Below are 16,940 nucleotides of genomic sequence, written 5' to 3' on the forward strand. Positions count from 1 at the left end.
TGTCGGAAGACAGGATACTGGGCTAGGCGGACATTTGGTCTGACCCTATATGACCGTTCTTATGTTCGAAATGGTTTTGGTTTACTCCAAAATATATTGGAGTTAGAAAAGGGCAGTTCATGTGCTGAAAAATATTGTTTTGTCTAATTTCTTATAGTTCTAGTAATCTCTGGGGTTACAAGTAAACAGTAGGTAATATTTTTCCCATGGAAATCTGGTTTTCAAGTTATTGGTGTGTCTGTAATTTTTTTGGGGGGCTGGGGGTCTCAAATATTTGATTGTGAGTTCTTTTGAAAAAACATAGTTACAAGTGAGCTCTGTACTGACTAGACTACAGTAATGAGCTTTACTTGGGGTTATCCTTGAAAAACTCCCACAGAGCAGAGAGAGCTTTTGGAGGACATGGCAGTATGAGTGCTGAGCTGTACTGTTCTGATGTTACATTTTGAGATACAGCTTTCTTCCCCCCCATCCCCTTTCCTGGATTTAACTGCTATTTGAATCATTTTTGTTTGATGTTAGAATTGACATCTATTGTTGTTAATATGACAATGGCATATAATTGTGCATGCAAGATAAATGTTAATCTCTTTCTGTTCTGGAGACTTGTTTCCTCTTTGACTATCAATTTGAAGTGAAACTATGAACTATTAATGTTGTGGTCACTCCAAGATGATGCTTTTATTTTTTTGACTAATGGTTTGTTTGTTGTTTTTTAATATTACCATAGTGCATCTTTTTTCCATCTTCCTTTCTGCAAAGCAAATTGCCTGTGAAGCCAGAAATAAAGCAAGTAACTTCAGATGCAACTCCAGAATTTGGAACTCCTTGAATTTACGTCAGTCAGGAAATTATAGTTTTGCAGATGGAAAGCTTACAGGAGGAAATGGAAAGATGCGTTTTGAGAGATGTGGTATAGTGGTCAGAGAAACAGGAGTATGAGGCAAGAACTTCTGAGGTTTAATCCAGACTGTGCCTCTACCTTCCTCTTTTGCTTGAACAAGTTCAATTCTATACCTCAACTGCTGCATCTATAAAATGGGGATAATAAGGTTGACCTATCTGACAGTATATTTTCAGAATCAAATGATTAACATTGAAAAATGCTTTGAAAGGGCTAAGTGTTGCCATTTCCAATGAAATCCATTATTAATTTTTGTATTCAAAGATTACAGATTCATTACATTTTTAATAAATTGAATTTATGGGGGAAATCTGTGTTCTTCATCCTCCATTTTTAAAAAAGTGCATACTGTATAATGTATTGCTGGAAAACTCTACCCTTCTCAGCAGCCTGATTATAAATCCTTTCTAATAGTTATTGTTACAAAATACTCGAAGGTTTGAAGATAAGAAACTACTGTGTTTGCCTTGGAATTCTTATTGTTAAATTTTCTCTATGGCTAAGTATTCATGGAGGTGGGGTTTTGTTATTTCTGCAGAAAATAAGTGTCAGCCAGCATGCTGCTGCTATAACACAGCAAGTGAAAACTACGTGCAAGAATTAACTGTAGTTACAGAAGAAAATCTTTTTATAATTCTTCCGTAGCATCTTTCTTGAGCATCTCAAAACACTTTACCAAAATTAATACATTAATCTTCCCAACCCCTCTGTGCGGTAGGAAAGTATTCTTCCTCTTCCTTCACAGATGAGGAAATGAAGTCAAAGAAAGATTAAGTGACTAGCTCAATATAAGACAGGAAGTCTCTGTCAGGGCTGGAAATAGAGTTAATATTTCCCAGTCTGTGACTAAGCACTGCATTATTGCGGTAAGTGCTACCTACTTAACAGGTCCCCAAATGTGAAATTTCTATTTCTACAATTTTATTTATTATGCACAGAATTGTAGCAGCGCTTGTGCAATAGCATTTTCTGCCCCATTCTGAAGTCTCAAGGGGAAAATAAATTTGCTTTGATTTCGGATCCTAGAGCTAAGCATGCATAATTACTGCTAATTAACATACATACTACAATATTCCGCAGATAGTTAAATTTTAAGGGGTGACAATAAAAATACTATATAGGGGAGCCTGTCTACATTCTGTTTAAATGTAGTCCATAAACCAGGATTAAAACTGTGGTTTTTGGCCCATCTATACTGAGTGGGTAAACGGAAGACCTGGTCTTACAGCCCTTGGTTGTGTGAGTGGTGCTGCTGACTTCAATGACTACAGGACAGAGCCCTTTATTTCAAAGCTGTTTAGCTGGAACTGTGTTTGAACACTTTCTGCAAACTTGATGAAAATGCCAGAGTAGAAGAAGACTGAATTTTGTCTTTGGTTTCTAATCAGAATTATTTTAAAAAATGAGTGAAATGACTGAATTGTGTCGGCCATATTCAGCTGGATGTAAGTCTTGTTGATGAAGCCCATCATGAAACTTTCAACTTCAGGTCCCTATCAGAAGTGCAACACCTTTAAGTCATCCCTTAACATAGTATATTACTATATAGGTCTTCAAGAATATCTCTGACATGCATTCTTTAGGTGGTTACTACACAGGTAAATATTTGTAATTTGTTGGTTCTTCTGTTCCTTTCTATAACATGTGGATCCATGGTTGTGTATTACATGATGCGTTTGTTACTCTTTTGTCTTTATGGTACGTGATTCACCAGGAGCTATGCTGATATCTTAACCAGCACTGAGCATAGTTAAGCAAGTACCCCGATACAAAAAAAAAATCGTACTTAAATTTAGCTAATATTTTTAGGATGACTTTGAGAATGGCTGTTTTCCAACAATAACTCATCATATTACTCAGAGGAGACTGGTTGGCCATAAATGTCATTTTCCCACAGCATTTCCAGGAACTAGATGTTCTCTGAAACAATTTTAACATGTATAGAAATAAATGTCTGGACGAAATTCTCAGCCAGGGTCAGAGTGGGTGGCATGACTGCATATCTGTTGTATACTGTTGCATGTATGCACTATGACCCTATTCATCTATACCTTCAGCATGCCTGTATGTACTATTAAGCTAAATCAGAGAGCCTTTAGTTAATAGCAGGCTGCTGTAGTTGCCAGTGTCAGCCTCTAGATCACATGGTGATCACTTGCAGTAAACCATTACATTATACATTCATGCTAATCTGGTTATAATGTCATTGTGTGCAATTACTTTATTTGATATAGTTTTGTGGGGAAATCCATTGTATTTGTGGCAGAAAAGGTGAACCTTAATTGATAAAATACATTTTTGTTGATGCTAAAATTTCTGAAGTATTATGGTCAAGCCTTTACAAACAAACAAAAGACCCTAGTAAATTTGGTTTACATAAATGGCCTGGATTTGTTTAATAACAAAATCAAAAGTAAATGGGAACTATATTTGCAGTGAAAAAAAACCCCTTATACATAACTTCCTTTATGATCTAAATATGAATCTTTTCATCTTCGCCTGGTAAGGTGAATTCATCCATTTCATGCTAATGTGCCAATCTGAATTGATGGCAGTGTGCTGTACCTGAGATTATTAATCAAGACCACTTTGAAGCTATCACTGGTGCAGACTACCACCACATAGGCCTGCTGCAGAGTGTTAATTTCTGAAAATACGTAATCAGTTCTCCAAAGATTTCTTTTTGGTTCTAAGTGCAATTCAAAGTGTGATGGGATCTTTGGATATCTGGGGGACAGCTTGTCTGTTTATGATCTTCCCCAGCCTTTTGAGGTCAGCTGAATCATTCTTGCTAAACATCTTTAGATCTGAACAAGTTGAGGTTGGAAATTGCATCGTATCCTGGTTCACTAGAACCTGTGTCTGTTGACCATAAGCCTTGAGCATGTCAATAAGAATATTTCCTATTCCAGGCTCTTGCCTGAGGGGCTGATTGTGAGGTAGTTGCAGGTTGGTTGTTTTAAGAGTAGATTGTAGGATGGGAGTCTACAGTCAAAAACTAATGATGATATTACTCAGTGAATCATGTATTAAGGACCATATTGTAAGTGTGACTATGGGCTATTAGATAGGTACATTTGATAAATTTAAATAACTTCTTTAATAACACATGATGGGACAAAAATAGCCCTGTTGAAGCAACTATTCTTAATCTATTAATTAAAACAGGGCTTAGGGGTTCTCAAACAGGGGTGGGGGGTCATGAGCCCTCAGAGGGTTGCGAGATTACTATGTGGGGGTTGCGAGCTGTCAGCCTCCACCCTCAAACCCCACTTTCACCTCCAGCATTTATAATAGTGTTAAATTAAAAACAAATTTTTTAATATTTTTAAGCAGGGGCCACACTCAGAGGCTTGCAGTGTAAAAGTGGTCACCAATACAGAAGTTTGAGAACACTGATTTTTTTTATTGACTATCAAGAACCAAAGATCAATTGTTTCTTGTGTATCAAGATAGGGTTTTCTGTTTTCCTGTTGTTTGATGTTTTACTGCATTTACATTCAAATTCTCTGCTTTAACATGAAGGCCACAGTTGGAGATCCTTTTAGTCATATACTCACTTCAAATATGAACAGTAGTCTGTTTCCAGAATCTGCCTCTGTTGTCTAGCTGTTTAAACACAGGCAGTGGCTAACATGCTTGCTTTGGAAACCAAAGGTTTCTTTCTTTCATGGAGAGGAAATTAAAATTGGTAGGGTGAAAAAAAGTGGATTTACTGGGTATAGCTATGCTCACTGTGGCCAATAGTTTCTTAATGTAGTTTATAATTGGTCTATCCCTTTAAAGCCAAGAGAGAGACTTATTTTTCCGTATCTGTTCTGTTTCCTATTCCTTGTGTCTCTAATAAAACAATGCATTTATGGGGAAACAGAAGGACTATACGTCTGCATATCACCCTTCACCCTCACCTCAGTAAAGGTACTTAGATGAAGATTCAGTGTGAGCATTAATCCTTTTTAAAAAACTTCTTTCATTAACTGGTCATTCTACAGCATTTCCCACACCATTTTATTGTACCAAGAATTGATTTATGCCTCTGTCTTTGTATGGCTGACTGTCTTTGGCTACATGCACTACTTTAATCAAAGAGCTTATCTACATGGTTGGGTAATGAGCACCATCGGGGTGTGATTTTTAAAGTGCACTAACATGCTGTGAATTAATGGGTTCATGTAGACTTTGCTGGTGCACCTTAAAGGTTTTCGTTAGTGCATTTCAACGTAAATCTGTTAAAGTGCACTAGGGAGCCTTCACTGCACACTAGCAGGGTCTACATAGACCCATTAATGCACAGCATGTTAGTGCGTTTTAGAAATCATACCCAAGCCCAAAGACAAGCTCTTGTGAAATCAAGTAGCTGTTTTCCTTGTAAAATCTATATACTACATACAGTTTTCATGCAACATAGAAACTACAAAATTATTCTGGTTTCAGAGTAGCAGCTGTGTTCATCTATATCCGCAAAAAGAACAGGAGTACTTGTGGCACCTTAGAGACTAACAAATTTATTTGAGCATAAGCTTTCATGGGCTACAGCCTACTTCATCAGATGCATGCAGTGGAAAATACAGTAGGACGATTTTATATACACAGAGAATATGAAACAATGGGTGTTATCATTCACACTATAATAAGAGTGATCAGTTAAGGTTAAAATCGTCCTACTGTATTTTTCACTGCATGCATCCGATGAAGCGGGCTGTAGCCCGCAAAAGCTTATGCTCAGATAAATTTGTTAGTCTCTAAGGTGCCACAAGTACTCCTGTTCTTTTTGCAAAATTATTCTGGGTGTTCTGTCTGATTTTTTTTTTTCTTATCCCAATACCATTCCTGCCTTTGCTGATGATCTGTAGTGTTTAGGATATATTTCCCTATTTTCAGTTGCCACTTTTATTCATTATATATAATAAAACTTTTTATCATTAATTTAAAAGTGAGTTCAAAAGCAGAATGTGAAAAGAAAACCTTACCTCTAGAAGTTCTTGCTGTTGATTTGTTACCAAACCTTGTTAGCCTGAGTATATCTAAGGGTCAATGATAGGACCTAAATTGGACCCTCCTTAAAACCTGCAATTTTTTCATGACTTCTCATCAAAGTAGAAAAATTCTGTCTTCAAAAGGATGGTGGAAACAGTTTAAACCTCTAGGCTGAGGAGACAGGTCAAAACAATAGCAAACCCAGCCTATCTGGGCCAGAAATTTCCAAAGTGGCCACTCATTTTAGGTGCCCACCTCAAGGAACCTTGAAACTTATTTTTCATAGATGCTGAGCACCTACAATTCCAGTTAAAGTAACTAGGAGTGATGATAGGCATTTGGCACCTCTGAAAATCAAGCTTGAAGGTGCCTCAGTTTGGGCACCAAGAAATGGAGTTATCTAAAATCAGTGGCCACTTTGGATAATGTTGCCCTTAGTGTGTTAAGATGGATGTAGTTGTGTAATGAATACTATATTACCTTTCTGTTCTCCTGCCATCTCTCTTTCATGAGCGAGCAAGGAATTTAAATTGGAGAATTTTGTCACTTTTAGTCTACTGCCAGCCCAGAGAGGAGCAGCAGGACAGTGAGTGCACGTGCACGTTTATTCTCAAGTCACAAGAACTCTGCCTCTGATCCTCAACAAATCAAGTCTCCCTGGTTTGCTTTGTTTGGGTTGCACTCTTTACTAGATGCAATATTAAGATTGTTGCAGAGCTTGTTTTGGAGGGTTGATAATTTCCCCCTTTGTATCAGGGAGACCTGTTTAGAATTTTTTTTTTTTTAAATTTAGGAGAAAAACAGTTCGGGCCTCTCAATATTAGTGATTTCACTATCCAGGATGCAAGTCATTGTTGTAGTTGGGAATATAATTTATGTTGCTGGTGACAGGCTTTATCTCATTATATAAAAGAGTGCATGATGATACTTTGCAAATCAAGAATATTTTTGTAATAGGGAGAGATCTTTTCACACAAATTAACTGAACACTTGTTTTGTTCACATGCAAAATCATTAGCAGCACTTGGAGATCCTAGTTTTCAGAAATGTGCTCCCAAGTTAGAGTGCTCAGTGGTGGATTTCAGGTATTCAGCTGTGGAGTTGGGTGCCCTATTTAGGTGTCCATCCTTACAAATTAGGCCTACTTTATTCATGCAGCGGTTTCAGAGAGATCTGAAACAAAAGTGTTCCACTTGAAAGTTCTGCTAAACCTGAAAAAAGTATTACACTGGAAGGAATATTTTAAAGTTGAAAAGTAGGTCTAAGGGGGTTACTAGGCATTCCCCCCCCCCATGTAGGGTGACCAGATGTCCCATTTTTATAGGGACAGTCCCATTTTGGGGGGCTTTTTCTTATATAGGCACCTATTACCCCTCACCCCCTGTCCTGTTTTTTCACAGTTGCTATCTGGTCACCCTGCCCCCATGTAGTCGATTTGTAACTAATTATAATACATGCAGGGTTTGGGAGTTCGTTTTCCCTGATGTGATGGATGACATCACATGTTTAGTTCCAGATGATTTATAGGCAAGTCTAATATTGTTAAAATCTCCCAGTTTCTTATAGTTTGGATATGATGACTGCATCTCATGTAAGTTTTATACCAGAAAATGGATAAAGACACTATTTTAAAGAAACACCTAGGTTAAAAATAATTTTAATACAGTTCTTGTCAATATACACATAACGCCATAGATTGTTAAAAATAAAATAATTTTAAAGGTCTAATCTACTTTTTTTCTGTTTACGCAGTGTACCTTTTTTCAGGGCAGCGACAATAGGCTACTGAGGGCTCGTCTATGTGGCCCTGAGTTCCGTCTATGGGGGATGTGAACTGTAGCGAACAATAGCATGCTGCACCCTAACTGTCCTGCATGGATGCTGCTTGCGTGAGCTAAAAGGTACCTAGTTTGCATTAACATAGTCCTGACTAAGTTAATGCGAACTATGTACCTTTTAGTTTGCACCAACACGATATACTCAGGGCAGCTAGAGCGTAACGCTTCAGTGTGGGCTGCAATTTGCCCGCAGTAATCCATGCTGTGGCACAGTGCAGACATAGTCTTAGTTTCAGTTGTGTGTCTAGTTAGTTTTCTCTCTTAGTTTGTCATGCACAAGCTGCAATATTGGTTTTGCAAACACTGAAGGAGAAATTTAATTAATTTAAAAAAAAATCCAGCTGTTTACACTGAATTCTACAGAAACTTCATTGAAATGTTAGGCTTAAGACATATCTTTATAAAATGTAAATTGTTGCCAAATTTGCCTTGACATTGGAGGATTATATCTATGTTGCTGTTTCTTGGCAGCTCTGTGGGAGCCTATAAAGGAAAATGCAATTGGACTTGTGTAGTCGTCTTTAGAATTTTGAAATATTAAAAAAAGCCCTGACAATTTTTTTGTCCAAAAGGGTTTTTTTGCTTTATGTTTTTTAAAGTTGAAGTAGCACTTAAAGACCCCAATTTGGATTGAGACCCATTGTGCTGGGTGCTGCGCAAACATAGAAATGGATATTCAGTTCTGGTCTATTCTGGCAGACATGAATGATGTCCTTGCAGGATCAGTGAGGGTGTGCTTTATTTTTTGTTTTTAATGAAAGCCCACCTAACTGCTCACAAAGGCTTCTAAAGGTCCAGAAAACCCCGATTCAGATGGTAGTAAATCAGGTTTTACTTTACTTTCAGGACAGAAAAGTGCTGCACTTCTTAAAACCAAATTTTCCAAAGTAGTCATTTACTTTGGGTGCCCAACCTGAAATACGTAGAATCTAGTTTTCTGAACAGTTGAGCACTCGCAATTCTAATTCGTGCCATTCGGGACTACCGTTGCTCAGCTCCCCCGGAATATTAACCTGTAAGGTGACTGTGTTCCGCTCAGATGGCTCAGTGTCTGTATACTCTGCTCTGGAGAAGTTCAACTGGCTGTATGCTCTGCCTGAAGCTGAACTAAAAAGGGGCTACACATGTTTCCAACATATACATGGTGGGACATGCACGGAGGGTGGCCTTTGCGGCAGGAAAGGGCACGGTGCATTGTACACCTGAATGAGCAGGATAAAAGGAATCTTTTTTATTTGTTTGTTTCTGAAATGCCCTGTAGTGAAATTGGTTTGAATATTCAGCAGTTTCTAATGAGATTCATCCACTTCATTTACTTTATTTAAAAAATAATTATACTATGACATTATTTTGTCATGTATGCCTTAATTTTGCATTCACAGAATCTGATCTATTGTTGCTTAAAGTTTTCTCTTCCCTTCTCATTTCCCTCTTCCTCCTCCTTTTTCTCTCCCACTTCAGCTGCCCTAATGTGGAGACAGCACTGAGAGAGAGCTTGACTTTAGATTGTTTGCAAACTTGAGGTTACTGAGTGCTACAAAAAACACTTTAAAGACATTTTCTTGTGAGTCTGAACGCTTGAGAAAGACCGTTCTGAAGGCCTGATCCTGCACCATTGGTCAGTCAATGAGAGTTTTATTACTGACTTCAATAGGAGCAATCTTGGCCCTGAAAACTCAAACAAAACTGGCTCTTGTTTCATTAAGAGAAAACAGTGGCAGACTTCAAACTAAGGGCCTAATCCTGAAAGGTGCTGAGTGCCTCAGCTCCCATTGACTTACTTTATCTAAAAGGGCCTTAAATTTAGCATTTTTTGGCGGTATCTCATACCCACCTGGAGATGAATACTAAATGTTTTTTTGAAGAGTCAGTGGTTGAACTGACCAGCCTATCAGCTGCGTCAAACTAGGTCAGAGGAGTTTCAGAAGTTCCACTCAATGAAAGACAGACAGACATAAACAATTCAAAATAATTCACATTAGCAGTATTGTATAGTTATGTTCTTACCAGGTAGATGAAAGGTGAAAAGCATTAGACTGAACTCTGTGAGTCAGAACTTAAAAACTTGACTTAATGGTCTTAAAGGTTTTAATTACTTCTACAGTATAAAATATTTAGGATACTATCTTGCAGTTACCAGTTTTTAATTGTAAATGCATCAGTATTATTTAGTTACTACCACACCCAGGTGTTGACAGAAGTTGCTTGCAGAACAGTTCCAAAAGAATATACACCATTGGTAATCTTTCACTTTCCCATCTCTAAGTACATTTGGCACAGATCTTTATTAAAGAGGCATGGACCTTTTGAGAATTTGTACATAATGGGAATTGCAGTTGGGAGTGAAATTAGGAAGGGCTTTTTGGATCTTTTTGAAAAATCCATCCCAACATTATGAAAATCATACAAAAGTGCTGGTAATTAGCAGAGTCAAGCAGTGACATGATTTACCTAGAATTGATTGGGGAGGAGGAAGATTTAAAGTACTGTTATTTAGAGATGGAAAACTAGTTAGATATTATTTCTTTTGTTGGGGGAGGGGAAATAGGAGCATCATGCAGTTTTTCTGAGAAATAATATTTCATACAACTAATGGGTTAGTCCTTAGTTATCATGGACTATTAACTTTTCACACTGAGTGTTGTAATGTTTTCTACTGTAATACTACGTTTAAATAAAGAAAATATTCATTTGAAGACTGTTAATCAAATGTCCTCAATACATTCCTCAGGCAATTAATCAAAATAACAAGTATTACTGATTTTGGAAAGTGGAAAAAAAAGATAAAGACGACACTTCTGACTTCATCATAATGAGATCTTTCCCTAAAATAGGCTGCACCCAATTTAAATACATTTCTATTACATTAAAAGTCAGTATAGATAGGGAGAAATAATTCACACTAGCAATAAATGATAAAATGGGGAAAGGAGCAGAGCAAAGAGCTGCAGATGTATAAATTCAGTGGGCCAGCTACTTCAGTGTAAATTCAGTGAAGTTTTTCCAGATTTATGCCAGTGTAAATGAGAACAGAATTGGCTTAAGAAAGTGCAAAATAAAGTGTTTCCCCTTAAAATTAAAAAAAGGCTGACTACAGGGAACACAGGTGTTAAGGCATTGATTGATGCCATGATTTGCATCAGGCTGACTGCAGTTTATAGTACAGATGGTACTTTGGGTATTGTTGAAATAGTAATTAATTGTTTCTGTTTCCCTCCTTCTCTATTAGATTCAAAAGAGCTGAATAGTCTCTCTACTAAGGATGGAATTTTTCCATTTCCATTTACAGCCTTTATCAAATAAAAAGGTTTTCTATTGCATATGAAATATTTCCATATAACTTAGTTGTCTGTGGTTGTTTCCTTGACAAATTGTTGTGAAATCTCTTGTTCTTTGACTAAACGAGCAGTTTCTGAGAATCTGTTACTGGACTCTGCGTTAAGCAGTCTGGTCTTTTTTTTTACTTCAGTGAATATTTCTCCTTTGTACATTTGGTAATTACATTGTTTAACTTACTAAATCATGCATTAAATTAAATTGGTTGGACATAATTAGGGAACACCGTTACCTCTGTGTTTTGTTAAATGATCATGTAGGAGGGAAGGGGCAGAAAGAGGAGAGAAGGCCACAGGTATGGCAAAAAAGTTGTGGGGGTTAAGGCAGTGGAATCCAAACTTTTATTTAAAAAAATTAAACTTCCAATTATTTTGGTTGCTAGGATTCTTTTCACTCTGCAAATCAATATAGCATTTTCTTGTCAGCTGTGTAGCCAGCATGACTGAAAGCATCAATTGAGGTGTGAATGCTGTCTGTTCATTATTATAGGGATTATCTTGAAAGCAGGGATGAGAGAGATTATTATTTAAATGCCAATGCTAATAATACAGGAATACCCAATTTGCCACTGTAATTAAATTTCAGTTTTTAAATTAAGTTGTTGGAGCTATCTGGAAAATGCCTACAGAACCAATTTTTTGCCAAAAAGCAGAATATTTTATAACTAAAATGTTAAGACAGCGTTTTACTTTTCCAGCCAGCCCTAGTTCTTAGTCTATTGTGGGAAAAAGATCTTCTTAAAAAAAATTCATAACACTAAATTTTGTAGCTTGTCTTTAAAGCCACATATAGGTGAGAGTGCATCAATGGTTATGGATGCAACAGTTTTCATTCTTCCATGTATACTGCCAAGCTAGAATCTTGCAGGTTTTTCAATATTTCATAAAATAAAAACAAACCTCCGCCAACGGTTTATGCAGACTCCTTTTGATCTTGTGGACAGTTAATAATAATGCTTTGAAAAAGTAATGAATATGAGCTTTTTGTTTACTTGGTGGGTTAATGTGTAGGATGTGTTCGTGTGACTTTATTTGTCTTAGAACTTAATTTGCATATTTAATTTATTGACTATAGAATAACGAAAATGTGGTGTACACTTGGGACTTGATCCTGCAAACCTTTGTGCTTGAGTCTGTGCTTGCCAGCATAGTTCAACTGCCTGCACTTGGATTATGCCTATGAGTAAGGATTACTCCTGTGAGTAACAGTTTACAGGATTGGGTCCATAGTCATATAAGAGAATGGAGTGTTTCTTCAGGATGCAGACATAAAGCACCATATCATATTCAAGTCTGATTTTGCAACATTCTGAGCACCTCCTAAAAAGTGCTGAGTACTCTCAACTGCTGGGAGTTTAGGACCTTGCAGAATCAGCTCTAGAAGGTAATGAATTACCTCTAGTTTTTAAAACTTGCTAGATGGCCAGTAATTAAAAGTCTTGAAACGAAGATCTGACAGTTCTTTCCTCTTTCTATTTGACATTTACACACAAGACACAGAAGAGGGAACTAGTGCCTAGGACTTGAATAGTTTGTAGAAATTAAATTAGTTTATGCTTTTAAACAAAGTGTAACCTTATTACAAAGTTGTGCTCCCAGCAATATTTCAACGCTAAGAGTACAATTTAAATGCCTTTTTTAAACTACAATAAAAGATGTTCAAAAGTACAAATAAATTCTAGTATGCACGTGTGTATGCATGTCTTCTAATATATCACATACACATATAAACACACCATATAAAGAGAAATGCAGTAGCTCTATTTAATGTATTACAATACAGTTGGATTCTTTCCACAGTTTTAAATGCAGTCATTATTCTGTCCAGCCCATTTGGAAAGTGTGCGTAATTCATAGCTCTCTCCCTACCCCTTTAACATTAAATAAATGCCTCATCTGTTACATCTGCAGGATTTTTTTTTAAAAAGAAGGAAAGTATAGAAATTGTTTCAATAGTTATGCTAGTTTTGAACAACAGGACACATCTTCTGAATCCAGTGTTTTTGGAAATAATTATTGATGCTGATGATTTTTTAACCAGAAATGGCCATTGGTTGCTAAAAGAAACTTTCCTCCCACCTCTCTCTTACCTTATATGCATGGACTGTAGAATTCCCTGGTTTAGCTATTGCTCTATGGTGTTGGGATTTCAGTTCTCCTAAGCATCAGAGATGTGAGCATTCCGGCAGTTACACCAAACAATGAGAGATAGACTCCTTGCATGCCCCAAGCCTATGGAGCATTACGTCATTGTATTGCCATATAAGGAACTCGGTGTTGTGCAGACTCGTCGTGTCTGACTAGTGTACTTTAGTGATAGCCAGAACTTAGAAAGCTTATTAATGTGTTCTGGCTCCAGCTGACGCTCAGGACTGTGTGAAATATTTCATTTGTCTACCCAGTTCATGGTCAAAAAGAATGTGCGGAAGGCATGGGTAACGGCAGTTCCTCTTTATTATTGATAATAAAGTCATGGAAAGTCGTTAGCTGATTATTTTATAATGTTTTCCTCTTAGTTGCTTAGCCCAGCATTAGAAAAAACATGGGCATCTGACTTAATGAAGTGGCCTGGCAGGGGTTTGTCCTTTTTTTTTGTTTTTAAGATGACAAAAAAATGTGAGTTTAGCTGAACTCCTCTGCAAGTGATATGAGCTTCAAGCCTTCTCGTTTTTACTTTCTGTAAAGAGTCAGGGTCCCCAGAGGAAAGTATTTTATTTCCTGATGATGTAACTACAAAACAATTCTTCAAGTGATGATGGGAATGCCAGATGAAATCCTATTTTATTTTCTTCAGTGTTTTTCCGACAAAACCCTTTTTTCCTTTTCACATGTTTGTGTTTCAGCTAAGGCAATTAGGAGTTTGACCAACTATTTTTAGTGAGAAGGTTTTAAAGAAACAAATCAGTTGATTAAAGGACTGAGGGGACAAACAGGAAGATATAACTGTAGGACTTAAATTTATGTCTCTGATTTCCTCTCCTCCAGCCCCACCACCACACCCTAAAAACATTGGGGGACTATATGCAATATGTAGGGGATTCGCTTGTTGAAGCCCCATTTAGGGTTAATGGGAGTTAACTGAATAAATCCTTACATATTGATATGAGAATTAGACCATTAAGTGCTTTCTAAACTTATGTTCTGCTCAGCTAAATGAATTATGGATGCATCTGCTTCATTTGGACCCCTTGAAATTTTAGTCTTCAGATGAGTTGGTGTGTGTGCTTACTTGAATCTGTTAAAAAGCTCATAATGGAACATTTTTATTTAAATGCGAGTAATAAGGCCAGTGTGATGGACAGTACTTGTGTTTAGATAGAGATATTGTTTCCAGGTACTAGAACAAATAAATACCAAAAAATATGTATGTTATGGAAAAGACAGTGTAAGCATAATAAACACATGTGGTCAAACTTCTGTCCTTTAAAAGATGTTCATGCTTTACTTAGAAATTTCAGTGGATCTCTTTGTACCACTACTGCAGCAGAACTTATTCCAAATTCTGTCGTGTGTGTGTGTGTAGATGTGAGTATGTATGGGTGTAATGGGTGCATACATACGTGTGTGTGTGTGTGTATTGCATGAGAGGGGATCAGACCTGTCCATCTTTCAAACCTAGTTGGCATTATAAATGCCCATATATAAATCCCTCCCAACCTGTGTTTGGGAGACTGATATGCCTTATTATGCGAGAGACAAGGTGAGTGACTTAATACCTTTTATTTTGTTGGTGACAGAGACAAGCATTCGAGCCTTGTTATGGTTTACTAGTCCTATGGACAGAACAACATAATTTATTTAGCACTATATGTAGATAACTGTCCATTGGGTGAAATTGGTGTTCAGATCCCCTAACTAACATATGTTTGACCAGGAAATAATACTTTACGCTGTACAAGCACCTTTCATCAGAGTGCTTTACAAATGTTAATTAACCGTCACAATACCGCATTGAGGTGCTGTAGCTCACTTCACTCTCCACTGAAAAGCCACCTCCTTAGTGTGGGTCTTGGCAGCTGTTTAACAGAGCATAGCAGCACTATGTAACATTTTAAGATAGGAAATGTAAGCATTTCTTTCCGTCGTCCTTCCCTACTCTGTTTTCTTCCATGTCCCTCTCTCCCCACTTCATGCCTGCTCTCCATTGATTGATCCTATCTCCATGTTAAGTTCACCTAGGTTCCAAGTGCCCTTCCACATAATGTGGTCTATTAGAATTGTGTGCGCAAAACTTGGAGGAGTAGAATATCCCAGCATCCTTATAAAACAAACGGACCAGCCTTCCCAATCTGGCTCTGTTTTGATGCTGCTACAGGAACACCCCGCTGTTAAGGAACAAAGCCCAGATAGTGCTCATTGTAAGCTTGTGACATTCTCCTGCTTGGGTGGGGAATGCAAATCCCCCTGTTTATAAATCCGTGTTTACAGCAGGGATGGCCAAAGTATGACCTTGTAGTGTTCCTAATTAATCCTGCTCCTCAATAAAAATGTTCACATCTGTAGCCTGTTGCAAAGCAGCTTTGCCACAGTGCATCTGCCAAGTATGTAATTACCTGTTTCCACTTGCTTCTTCTATGATGTCACAGTTTTATAACAGCTGGGCTAGATGACTATTCCAAGTACTAAGTTGAAATAGTGAAGAATTTTGTGTGAAGGAAATATGTAAGAATTGATTAATATAATTTTAAAAAAATTAGTCTCAGTGTAATAGGTTCCCAAGAGCCTTCCTTGGTGCCTGTTACACCTCTAGCCCAGAAATCCTGCCTTTATTGAATTAAATAGCAAAATTCCCTTTGACTTCAGTAGAGCCAGGAATTCCCCCTCAGTCAGGATATGTCTACACTGAAGCATGGGTTGACTGACCTTGCGTGCTAAAAACAGCAGCATGGACATTGCAGCATGAGTGGGGACACAGGCTACCCACCCAATTACTGCCCCCTGGGGTGAAAGCGGGTTTGTACTTGTTGGCTAGCCCATGCTGTAATATCCACACTGCCATTGTTAGTGTAATAGCTTGAGTAGAGCTAGCGCTTGTCTGCCTACCTGGGCTGGGAGTCACAATTTCAGCTACAATGTAGACCTAGTCTCAGTGATGACCATGCACCGTGTACATGTCAGTACTCATTTGTTTACCCCTAATCAGTCAGTGATTCCGTTTTGTCATTATACTGGTATGCAGTGTTTCTGTTGTAACGAATGCACCTACTTAACATTCTACGCTGCCCAGGAGCCTTCAGTTTTGGAGCTCAGAGTGGCTTAGACCAAAACTGTGGCCACTTCAGAGGCTCTGTAGACCCCGCTGCTGAAGCTGAGCTGGTTTCAGTGAAGATGCTGAAGTTGTCAGGATGCTGGAGTGTCCTGTTCTTTTAAATTAATTTTATATGCAAAGCAACAGAAACACTTTAAAAATGATTTATATTTTAAAACACTATATGTATCCTCCAGAAATGATTGATTATGCTCACATGTTTCTGTCGTATCAGGGCACAATCCTGCAAGATGCTGTCTATCATATATGTTAGTGTTGAATATAGAGACAGTCCTCTTGGCATTAATGAGTGGTTTAGTCACACATCATCTTCCAGGAGCTTCTCTTAGGTTTGTGTCCTTACAGAGTTTACTGATGTTTCAGTGCCCAACACCTTGTTTTCTGCTAATGCTGTGCTATTTTAAGGTTGCTAAGTGACTTTGATGTTACTGTTATTTATTACTTGTACTGCACTAACACCTAGGAGCCCCAGTCATGGGCAGGACCCTATTGTGCTAGGCAGTGTACCAAAAGAGCAAAAAGATAGTCCCCGCCCCATACAATTTACTTAAATTCCTACATTGCTGCCAGTTCAGATTTAGCAGGGGGAGTGAAGCGATCTTCATTCTACAAAATGA

At 37.7% G+C, this 16,940-nt stretch overlaps 2 protein-coding genes across 10 annotated transcripts in view; one reads left to right on the forward strand and one right to left on the reverse strand.

Annotated features, from left to right (window-relative positions):
* CMSS1 (cms1 ribosomal small subunit homolog) overlaps positions 1-16,940 on the forward strand; it is a 368,267-nt gene that overhangs the window by 42,581 nt on the left and 308,746 nt on the right. The gene's annotated exons all lie outside the window — the stretch shown is intronic.
* The window catches only part of FILIP1L (filamin A interacting protein 1 like), a 296,199-nt gene that overhangs the window by 30,568 nt on the left and 248,691 nt on the right, over positions 1-16,940 (reverse strand). The window contains exon 1 of one of the 7 annotated variants that reach the window (XM_048816994.2): positions 13,145-13,291. The exons of the other annotated variants lie outside the window; for them this stretch is intronic. Within the exon in view, the coding sequence (XP_048672951.1) occupies positions 13,145-13,155 (11 nt within the window). The 5' untranslated portion in view covers positions 13,156-13,291. Of the gene's footprint in view, positions 1-13,144; positions 13,292-16,940 lie in introns of those variants that run through there. 7 annotated transcript variants of the gene reach the window in all.

Source organism: Caretta caretta, chromosome 1 (genome assembly GCF_965140235.1).
Source record: "Caretta caretta isolate rCarCar2 chromosome 1, rCarCar1.hap1, whole genome shotgun sequence".
NCBI lineage: Eukaryota > Metazoa > Chordata > Testudines > Cheloniidae > Caretta > Caretta caretta.